At 52.5% G+C, this 11,013-nt stretch overlaps 3 protein-coding genes; all 3 read right to left on the reverse strand.

Annotated features, from left to right (window-relative positions):
• Positions 1 to 4,142: 4,142 nt before the first annotated feature.
• On the reverse strand, positions 4,143 to 4,606 carry CHC_T00005010001 (hypothetical protein). XM_005716300.1 is given in 2 exon segments: positions 4,143 to 4,240; positions 4,241 to 4,606. 1 exon segment carries the CDS (start codon positions 4,604 to 4,606, stop codon positions 4,241 to 4,243), a length of 366 nt encoding a protein of 121 aa, XP_005716357.1. The 3' UTR covers positions 4,143 to 4,240.
• A 956-nt stretch (positions 4,607 to 5,562) lies between these two features.
• CHC_T00008346001 (NB-ARC protein) lies at positions 5,563 to 7,806 on the reverse strand. The gene has a single exon (XM_005716301.1). It carries the CDS (start codon positions 7,804 to 7,806, stop codon positions 5,563 to 5,565), a length of 2,244 nt encoding a protein of 747 aa, XP_005716358.1.
• A 1,200-nt stretch (positions 7,807 to 9,006) lies between these two features.
• CHC_T00005011001 (hypothetical protein) lies at positions 9,007 to 9,496 on the reverse strand. XM_005716302.1 is given in 2 exon segments: positions 9,007 to 9,055; positions 9,056 to 9,496. The coding sequence occupies 1 exon segment, from the start codon at positions 9,494 to 9,496 to the stop codon at positions 9,056 to 9,058; it is 441 nt and encodes a 146-aa protein (XP_005716359.1). The 3' UTR covers positions 9,007 to 9,055.
• Positions 9,497 to 11,013: the final 1,517 nt, after the last annotated feature.

Raw genomic sequence — 11,013 nt, forward strand, 5'->3', positions numbered from 1 at the left:
GCAATTATGTGCACGACTGTTAGTGTCAATTACTCTTAGAGTCTAAATGGGTGTTGAGTTGTTACCAATGCCATTGGGGCAGGTGAAATCACTTTGTATCAACGAGGGCTTGTTGATGAAGCCACTTGGATCGGCATTAACTACATGTTGTATGTGTTTCGTCAATTTTGGGTTGGGTGCACTCATCCGATTTAGATAACTGCAGACGTTTTGATAAGGCTTCTCGAATGTGCTGCGCTTAGAGAGCTGGGAGTTTTTCATTTCGCAATTTCTCATGTCTCCCATCCCTCAATAAGACACGGAATGGGTTTCATGAGCAATGTGATATTACATGAGCAGTGTGATATCCCCGTTTGGATCTTCAAGTCTGCAATTCGCCCTTACGAAGGAAAAGGATCAAAACGGAAAGAGTAGTGGGACCCTCACTATGCCAAGCCAAGGGACGAATAAATAGATATACGCACATGATCTTTATTCAAATGGAAGAGGCATAATTTGCCCGTCTTCCTGCTCGTCCCACATTTCGGAACTCACCGCTTCTAAACTCGTATGCGATTCACTATATGCTGGCCAGGGGCCGTTGCAAAGGGGACAATGTGGTCTGTTCTCCACCAGCCATCGCTGAATGCAATGAAAATGAAAACTGTGATCGCATGGCCCCTTTACAGACTGACACAGAGTCGGGTTCATCATGCCCCCTCCTTCGCATGCATTGCACATGTCGAGAAGGGCACTCCTGCAGATGGCGCAGACTTGCACACTTTCTTTCCATGACCACCGCGCGATTGTTGAGAAACTTTTGACTCCAATCCGAGTAATAGGTCCCCTTTTCACTGTCGCCTCATCACTATCCGAGTCCGTTGAGCAGCTCACATCGCTGTCCTGTGCACTTGATTCTTGAGTTGTAACGTTGTTTACATCGACGTCTAAAAGAATGCTCTTCGTTCCGGTTTCAGGGCTGGGCCTTTGTTGCAAATCGCTGTTATTAAAATGCATGATACTTTATGATTCAGAGCTGTTTTTTACGGAGTTGAGAGCATGTGTATGAATTAAGAATGTATGGGTACGAGGTGTTGAAAAGATATTTGATGATGCTGCTCCTGCTTTTTTTCCTTTAAGTACGGCCGGTTTGTCTCATCCCTTTCGAGTTGTATCACATCTCTCGCGTTGAGCTAATCCTGACGACCACATAATGTAGGACTCTGTTTGAGTTGCCCGTTTTGGAACTGCAGCGTAAGAGCAAATGTAATGACATTTTTGCGGATGACAGCCGTGTATATCTTCGTATGGCCAAAAGTATTTTCGTCAATTTGAAAACAGCTGATCTGACCGCAGGGCTTTATTCACAAATTTGGCAATTCTAGTGAAACAGGGGATGAAAAATAGCACTTGGCGGCACGTTGCACAGAATACACCATATTTGGAAATGTTACTAAATACGGGATTGGGTAGCTGGTTCTATTTCTTTTTACGGAGGGCTATATTTTTCAGCGGTCGACTTCTCGGCGAAGCTTTGTTTGTGGAGTGGGGCTTGAAAACGATGAAAGAGATTGGATGAGATTGTGTATTCATAGAATTAGTAGACTCATTAAGAGACGAATGAGGAGTACGGTTGCAGGGAATAGAAAAAGAAGTCGTTCAAGGTGAGTTGCGGTGTGATGTATTTTGCATGTGGTGTTTTCGCTTGCACGTTTTTTATTAAATGAGATAGAGATGGAGAATATGCATTTGTATAGGAAACACTGTGAGGTGTTTAAAAGGTACATGAGAGATAAAAAGCTGAAATTAAAAATATGAAAGTGATGGGTATGTGCACCAAAAAAGTGTTGGCTGTAAGATGGACAACTGCTGGGTTTTGTTTAGGCTCGACTATTTAAGGGTTGTTGGTCAAGTGTGTTAAGAGTAAAAAGAATATGTAGAAACAAAGATGCTTCTATGATGACGTTGTTGTTCTCAAAAGACTTGCACAATTTTTTAATTAACGTGCAATGAATAGTGTATGGTGAGAATGTAGTGCAGGAACGATGGGGCAGTCTTTACTGTCTGGGCCTGCTCTCTCAACACTAAGTCTACTGGTCTCACGCCGGCGGGTGTGAGCCTGTGCGTGTGGTACGTGTGCTATGTGTGCACGTGTCTGGGTATTGTCACAGGGGCGGATCTGGGTGACTCGGTTTCGGAAAAGTGCGGCAAAAAGGGGAAGCAGTGCGTCGCCAAAATAGTTTATATTTGCCAAAATAGTTACCGAACTGTTATCGCTGTCGAAGTGAGTGGAGTATACGCTACTGCGTAGGCGTGCAAATTCAAGTGGTGGTGCCATTGCTGTGGAAATAAAGAGTGGCAACATTCGGGCGACTGCAAACCTAAAAAACATATTTGAATTACTATTCCGCAACGATGATCCCCTTCCAGCACATTTGTGGCTTTCGCCGAGTAGTCGATCAAGTGCGAGCGTCGCTTGCTTCCGCCATATTCCGACGACACTGATGTTGTGCCTGAAGAAATGAGCTTCCTTCCCTCGCCCACAATGACCACGTGTTGCAAGCCTCAACGTGGAGTGAGGGTCGCTGCGGGTGGTGAGCATGGCCCCGTTACCGTGCGTTTCGCCGCCGAGTAAAGTGACGGCCTGCCTGGAAGGCATCGCCCCCATCAAGCCTCTCGACCGCCCGGCGGGGGCGCGCGATCAAAACGGGCGCGCGGCCACCTGTTGCGCGCCAAGGCCTCCCCGCGCGACTGCTGCAGATTCAAGCCCCATTTTAGCTTACCCGGGCCGCCGTCCGCCGTCCGCCGTCCGCCGCGCGTAACTGCGCCCTCTCTCCACGTGCTTATTTCGGCGCGCCCCACGCGGGGCACGGCCGGTCGCAGTCGCTGAGGTGCGGGCGGATGGCGCGTGCCGGCGGGTTGGCGCAAATCGCGCCGCCGTGCGTCTTCTACGCCGCACGTAGCATGGCTGCAGCTCCGCCCGCAAACGCTTGCCGTTCAAACCACGCGCGACTCGCAGCGCAAGCACCATGCCGCCCTGCTTCCCGCTCGTGCGCAGCAATGCGCGCATCCCTTTCAAAGCGCGTGCGTCCGAATAAGCGTCGCCGCCGCCGTTGCGCGCGCCCTCACCCCGACGCGCTGTGCTTCCCTCCCCCTTCCCCCGCTCTCCCTTGCGCGCGCGCGCGCCCGTCGCCGCCGCACGTATGGACAGCGCTCGAGACCCCGCCGCGTTCTAGTCGCGTGGCGGACGCTTCCCCGCCGCGACCCGGCTTTGCTTGCGCGCGCCCGGGCGGTGTGCACAAACATCGGGGCCGCGGCGCGCCGCACCGCGATCTGCGGGCGAGCATCCCCCTCCCCCTCCCCCCCCCCCGCCCCGCCCCGCCCTTCCCGCCCCCCTCTCTGGCACCGGCAGCGCGCGAGGATGAGCGGCGGCAGCAGCAGCGGGATCGAGAGCTGGGGCGCGCTGTTGTCGCCGCTGGCGGAGCGTGGCGGCGGCGGGGCGCAGGCTAGACAAACTCATAGAACATCTTTCGTCCTTTCTACTCTCGCTCCTACTTATCCGTCTCGCTTATCCGTCTCGCTGCTGGCTGTGAGCAGACAGCTTATCGCGGTCGGTCTGTCACTGGAGGCCGCTTGTGTTACCTGTGCCGGCCAGGACACTTTTCCCTTTTGCCCAGTGCTTTTCTCTCACAGTAACCGATGCCCCTTGCAAGGGCGGTGTTCGTAATTGGAGTGAGTGACGACGCTGACGCTCCGTAAAGGGAGAGGCCCAAATGTTTAGTAAAATTGAAATTTATGGTAAAAATTGAGGAAAAAAGTTGGCCTCGTTTAAAAAGTTGGCCTCGTTTGCCACTTGTCTTCTCACACGTGTGGACCTGTGCGCGTGGAAACCTGTGCACGCGTACCCATCGCCTCTTCAAAGTGAGATTGGCCCCCGCTTTGACCCGGTCTGCAACGCTTCTCAACACACCGTTCATTCACGAATACCTTTATCTTCACTTGCCCGCAACTAATGGCCAGCTGCCTGCACATCATTGCATTGCACAAGATATTAAATTGAGCACAAGAGCGCACGATGAACGGAAGCAGGTCGCTAGTTCATACATACACATACATGGACACATAAATGGATTGCAACGTCCGTGAGGCGAGCTTCTCACGCATTCACAAATCAAAAACAAAGCATAAAACCCTCAACGCACTACGACTGTCACGGGCGGCAAGCGGCCATCGCACTTCGGTACTTACTTACACCACTAGCTTACACCACTAGCTTCATGATAGCAACCAGATGGCCCGCCCCTGCAACTGCGACCCCGTGATCGTGGTCTACCTGCAAGTTTGCTTCTTGCAGGTATACGTAATCTACGTAACTCTCCAACTGGGCCAAGACAGCCTCAGACCCATCCTCTCGCCTTTGCACAATTCTTCCCTCCCTTGCAAATATTTGTGATGTTCGTCCTGCGCGGGAAGCAGTACCAAAGTCTGCCGTCTTCAGGAACCGAGCCGTGATTTCTTCCCAATCCTCTTCCCACCCGGTATGAAGTGTGATCCCTCTCTCCACGTCCCACACCCGCACGCTCCCGTCATACGATCCAGATACCACACGTCTTCCGTCCCCACTCATCGCAACGCTCCACACCAAATGCGTGTGTCCAACTAACGCCTCCCCGACTTGTGCTCCCGTCTCCACGTCCCACACCCGCACGCTCTCGTCAACCGATCCAGATACCACACGTCTTCCGTCCCCACTCATCGCAACGCTACCCACCGAATGCGTGTGTCCAACTAACGCCTCCCCGACTTGTGCTCCCGTCTCCACGTCCAACACCCGCACGCTCTTGTCCCGAGATCCAGATACCACACGTCTTCCGTCCTCACTCATCGCAACGCTCCACACCGAATCCGTGTGTCCAACTAACGCCTCCCCGACTTGTGCTCCCGTCTCCACGTCCCACACCCGCACGCTCTTGTCCCACGATCCAGATACCACACGTCTTCCGTCCCCACTCATCGCAACGCTACCCGCCCGATCCGTGTGTCCAACTAACGCCTCCCCGACTTGTGCTCCCGTCTCCACGTCCCACACCCGCACGCTCTTGTCCCGGGATCCAGATACCACACGTCTTCCGTCCCCACTCATCGCAACGCTTAACACAGAAGCCGTGTGTCCAACTAACGCCTCCCCGACTTGTGCTCCCGTCTCCACGTCCCACACCCGCACGCTCTTGTCCCGGGATCCAGATACCACACGTCTTCCGTCCCCACTCATCGCAACGCTAAACACCCAAGCCGTGTGTCCAACTAACGCCTCCCCGACTTGTGCTCCCGTCTCCACGTCCCACACCCGCACGCTCTTGTCCCGGGATCCAGATACCACACGTCTTCCGTCCCCACTCATCGCAACACAAATCACTCTCGACTTGTGACCGCGGAAAATTCTCAATACTTTCCTCTCCGACGTACTCCACAGCCTTAACGTCCCGTCTTCATATCCCACAACAACATTCTCCTTCCTCTCACAGAGAGTTGCGCAGATGGCTCTTGTCACGCTCGGGTTTTCTGCAGTCACGCTCCACAGCCTTAACGTCCCGTCTTCATATCCCACAACAACATTCTCCTTCCTCTCACAGAGAGTTGCGCAGGTGGCTCTTGTCGTCGACACATTTTGCGCCTGCTTGCTTCAAGATCCCCTGGGCCCTGGCTCTGGCTCTCCGTTTCGAACTCGCCTTCTAATTGACTGCTTGCTTCAAGATCCCCTGGGCCCTGGCTCTGGCTCTCCGTTTCGAACTCGCCTTCTAATTCAACCATCTTCGTCTCCTTCTCAGCAGATTGCGTGAAAACTGTTACTTTTGCCCCGAACCGCTCCACTTGACATCCATACACTTCACCACTGGAATCCATGCCCACTTGAATTCTAGTACCGAAATTTGGCAGAACAATCTGCTCCACCATCTTTCCATCGGCTCGCGCTACACACTCACTCACAGGCCGCACCCACGGCCGTGGTGCGTATCTCTCAATTTCCTCCAGCATTTTTCGCACACAACTTGAATCCCGTGCCTTGTGCTTCACTCGCCCATATAGTTGAAAGTAAATCCCGGCACTGTTTTCACCACAAAACGGTACACTCAGTCGCGCCGCCCGCATCATCAAAACCATTCCATCCACTGCATCCTTATCTGCCCGTCCCATTCCCACCTTCCCGCTTCCTCTTTTCCCCTTCAAGTCTCTACTCAAACCCTTCACAGCTTCCTCGTATTGCCAAACCCCGCCTCTCCGTATCACTGTCTTCACCCATCGCGCACTCAAAAATAGCCTCTTCAGATCCTCTACACACCCACCCTGTTTCAAAACACGATATATATTCTCGAAAACATACTCCTCCCGTGCGCTCTTCCCCTCTCCGTCTCGGTCCTCACTCATCGCAAGCAACCCTTCTCCTGCCCTGCACACATGCGCCATGTTCTTATACCACTCTTCTACACCCTCCTTCTTCTTCGCTTCTTCCACCGCGAAATCGTGCGTCAGATCATGCACCCGCAACCCACCACAATCCTTCTCATACTGCACTTCTACTAGTCCAACCCTTTCCATCTCCTTTGCACACCTTTCCGTCCGCTCCTCGTCCATCTCCCACAAATCTCCAACCAAACCCAAAGGTATCCGGTCTTGCTTCTTCATAACGCACAGACTCCGGTGCATTTTTCGAAACGAAAATTCACCAACTGTCTCCCCACTCCTTCCCACATCGGCCTCCAGGATATCTAGAGACGTATGCAATGTCCCATCCAACGACGAATATCCGTCCTTCGGACTCTCCCCGCGAATCGTGTTACGACTCTTCATCCTCGAAAGGTACGCCCCCCATGCTTCTGTTACTTCTCCCTCCCATCTTTCCCTCATGTACCTCACGCTCGTTCCCGCCACGTTCAGCGCAAGCGGCAATCCGCCACACATTTTCAGTATTTCACCCACGGCTTCCTTGCATCTCGCATCATCCACTTCCTCTCCATTTGCCTCACTCGCGTGCACAAGCATCTCAACTGCTTCTTTCCCTACCTTCTCCCTAGGCTCGAAAGCAACCCGCTCCCCAATCTGACGCAGCTCCTTATCCCTCGTGGAGTACAGTAGTCTGCTCCTCCTTCCCCCGCTGCCCCCCGCAGTCTCAGCCAGAACAGACAACTTTTGAAGGATATTCGCGTCTATATCATTCACCACCCACACATCATCAATGATGAACAGGCACACATGACTACAAAACCACGCTTGTACCTTCGCTAACACCCTTTCAAACTCGCTCTGCTCTCGCATTTCCACAGCCGTCTGGTTCCCACCGGACGCTTCCACAATCAGACACAGTTCTTCAATCAGCCGTCCCACGTTTCCATCTTTCCCCAACGACATGAAGTACACTCCTCCCGAGAACTCTGCCATAATCTCAACATCGTGCGCGATCGCTCGTAGAGCACATGTCTTCCCGACTCCGCCCTGTCCCACTGCTGTCGCACCCACTTGCTTGTTCCTATCTCTCCGTAGCACAGCCGCTTTTAGACGCGACTCACACGTGTTTGGTAATCCATCGCTCCCCCGAGAATCAAGCTTCACACATATCGACGCAGGATTATGTTCGGCTCTTATCGACGCCCTGAACATATTACCCGTGCCTCGTCTGATCGACTCGACGGCCGCGCGAGTCGCGCGAGTATCGATGCCGATCGACTCGACGGCCGTGCGAGTATCGATGCCCGTGCTTGCTTGTACAATACGTTTGTGAAGGCGGTCCGCTTCTTGCTTTCGCTTCTCTAGGACTTCTCTATCTCCCATTGCAGAGGCGAACGCACCGAGTCTCGCTTTTGGGTCGTCCAACTCTTTCTGCAGCTCAGCGAGGGACTTCAGTATGAAGCTAGAGATGCCGTCGATTTCACGTTGGAGCAAGCGCGTGTGCTGCGACGACGTTCCATAGATCGGCATGTTTTCAAGCTCCGTGATGTCTGCCTGCAAGGTAGTGTAGGCAGTGAGCACTTCCGTAGACAGCGTTTTGTTTTCCTTGTAGGCTTTGTGTCGTTCGATGAGGCTTGCGATAAGGCGGACGACTTGCTCAGCCGGGCCAGTGAGGCCCAAGATACTGTATGGATCAGCCATGGTGCTTGCGAATAGGGGGTGTTGTTCGGATTTGAATAGGCGGCGGTAGCAAAGCGGCGCTTGCTCTTCTCTATATCTCTCTCTCTCTCGGAATCTCTTTTTTCTCTCTTGTCGTTGTCAGTCGTTACCCAAGGGTAGTCGTTTTTCGTTCTTGGTCTTCTCGCAGAGGGCGGGAAAGGTTTGCTTCCACCCTTCGCATTCGAATAAATGCAGGACATCCAATGGCCCACAGCTATTTTACGGCAAGTGCCCGATTGAGAGTGAAGTCTGGAGTGATTTCCTACATTCCTCAAAGGAGAGAGCGGCAGTGGTGCGGATTGTTGCTGCGGTGTTGGCACATCGTGAGTTCAGTAAGGCTGCTCTCGCGACGCACTGACAGAGTCGCATTCAGGAGAATACGTCCCAATAATGGCCCTGGGTACCAGAGCCTGTGACCCAGAGCCTGTGACCCAGAGCCATACAACTTTGGTCCCAACTACCAGGGCTCATGGCTCCGTAAAATCCTGGTTGACAATTGATTTTTCTGATATTCGCCTCAAACGGCACTCCCATTGGTCCCGGTGGTGGACCTTGTTGGATCCTGCAAGCAAGGCCTCAATGATGGAATATTTCCATCCACCCTCGATCGGAGCTGTAATGCGATCCGGCATCTTTGAAAAGGTTGATGAATGTTTCTGAAGTTTCAAAGGTTCCCAAAGTGCTGCCGAAAGTTTGAGCAACTTTTTCTGCGAAACTCAGAAACATTCTGGAGACGTGCACCCTCGCATTAAAACGTTTGCGGAAATTTTAGGCGAAACTATAAACGTCCGTGCAAGTTTTGGAAAGACGTGGTCACAAGCATAACTGGACTTACAGTGACAGGTATTTCCCGTAGCGATTCCATCATGCTTCGTCCACTGTTGGCAGTGGCGCACCAATGATATTTAAACGATTAAAAATGCGCTACAACACGGCATACCAGGCGAGCTGAGTCATGGACCCAACACCAGGGGCAAAAATGAGACGGGGCCAGGGCCAGACGTCTCGGAGCGGATGACCGCGCAGGACCTATTCTCCTGATCGCGACTCTGACAAGAATTCTACGCCAGCAACGAGAGCTGCAAGGGACTCCAGGGAGGCGTATGATACAGTGCTGTACTCCAGGGGCTTGTCCAGTCCATCGGTAATACAGTACAGTACTGCAACGAAAGCCGTAGGGCGATACGAGTACGGTACCCTCGCGGAGGGCACGTACCCCGGAGGGCACGTACCCCGCCTGAAGGTCCCCCCAAGTCGAGTCATGCGCCGAGTGGGCAGGTGGACTTGTTGGACACCGTCGCGGCGAGAACCGGTCTGCGAGCTTTGATGGACAAGATAGAAAGCTCGCCCACATGCAAAGTGACGCGCGACTATCGCAAGCCATTCAGTGCCGCCAACCCGGCAGAGATGGCGCAGGTCGCCGAGAGACCCCAACACAGGGACGGCCGGGCAATGATTGCCCGCACGCGCTTGGTGGCGGAATGTCCCCGGATTCAGAAGCGTTGGTGCCAACGCCAGCAAGACGGGCCGGACGAGGACAGGGGAGGGGGTTCCAGGCAGGCGGCCGGCAGGGGTCCGGCAGGGGTCCGGCAGGGGTCCGGCAGGGGTCCGGCAGGGGTCCGGCAGTGGAAGCAGTCGGTGCGATCCGTAGGCGTGAATTTGTAAAAAGAATTACAGATATCCTAAATCAGTTGCCTCATGTTCCTATCAAAACGTTCTGTAATGCCCAAATCTGAATCACAGATTCGGACGTGTCCCTCCTGCTCCAGGCGCCAGGCATAAGAGTTCATGATAAAATGTGGCAAAGTGACGTTTTTTTTTTCTAGGCATGTCTGGTGAAAAGGCCGTATCCTACCCAGTCCTTCACCGATTTTGACATTTTAAAGCTCAGGGCCATTCCATTCATCGTGATTGGCAATCCTGCAATCACGCAATCACGCGATCACGCCATTAATTTAACGTCTTTCTGCAAGTTGGAGCACAAGATTAATTTTAAGTCGATTGTTTATTTCTTTAATGAGCATGACCATTTTTTAGGAAACTTAATATAAACAACCAACCACAAGGGAGCAGCCACCATTTATTGACGTGATTGCGTGATTGCGTGATTGCCAATCACGATGAATGGAATGGCCCTCAATAAACACATAAAGCGCGCGTATACAGTACCGTTCTCACTGGTTTAATTCTGGACACTTTCCAGAAGTGCAAAAATCAACGTTTTTACCAATCAGACCAAGGTTTTTTTGCCATTCCTGAGCTCGTCAACAGACGGAAAATGGGAAAAGGGGTCAATTCTGGACAGGGAGTTGAGCACTCTTATCGATAGTGAGACAAACCGACGAGGCCTGAGGCTGCCACTTCCGTTCTCTCGTCTTCAACACACCCTTGCCCGCCGATATTGCTACTTCTTCGGACTTGGCGCCATGACGCAATTGGAATATCATCCAAAACGTCTCCCTTTAAGTCAATCAGCCTTTGCACGAAACACCGTCCTCACCTGGACAACGGTTTTCTTTGTTCCCTTCAAATTTGGTCCCTGTGATAGGTATCGGAGTGCTCTGTTCAATGGCGTTTTCAGAATTGAAGACACTCTCAAGTCTTCGCTTTGGGGTCCCTTTTTCTGACCTTGCTTGAAGACTCTGGGCTCCGGCCATGCGTGCATTGACTTTACGACCACGTTGTGAAGTCTTTGCAAGCTTGGGTGGAGAGACCTGCGAATCAAGCAGTCTGTTGACATTGAGCTCGTCGTTCAATAGTACCTGTATCTCTTCTAGTGTATTACTGGCCGAGCCAGGGCCGTTTGATAATTGTCTAATTCTGTCTAGCAAGGCGCACAATTCATTTCTAACCTGATTCTCCCAAATGAGA

The sequence above is a fragment of the Chondrus crispus genome, genomic scaffold (assembly GCF_000350225.1).
Source record: "Chondrus crispus Stackhouse genomic scaffold, scaffold_262, whole genome shotgun sequence".
NCBI lineage: Eukaryota > Rhodophyta > Florideophyceae > Gigartinales > Gigartinaceae > Chondrus > Chondrus crispus.

Excerpts from the sequence above, each read along its gene's own strand:
- CHC_T00008346001 (XM_005716301.1), bottom strand. The coding sequence starts at position 7,806 with ATGGGAGATAGAGAAGTCCTAGAGAAGCGAAAGCAAGAAGCGGACCGC.
- CHC_T00005011001 (XM_005716302.1), bottom strand. The coding sequence starts at position 9,496 with ATGTGGGCGAGCTTTCTATCTTGTCCATCAAAGCTCGCAGACCGGTTC.
- CHC_T00005010001 (XM_005716300.1), bottom strand. The coding sequence starts at position 4,606 with ATGAGTGGGGACGGAAGACGTGTGGTATCTGGATCGTATGACGGGAGC.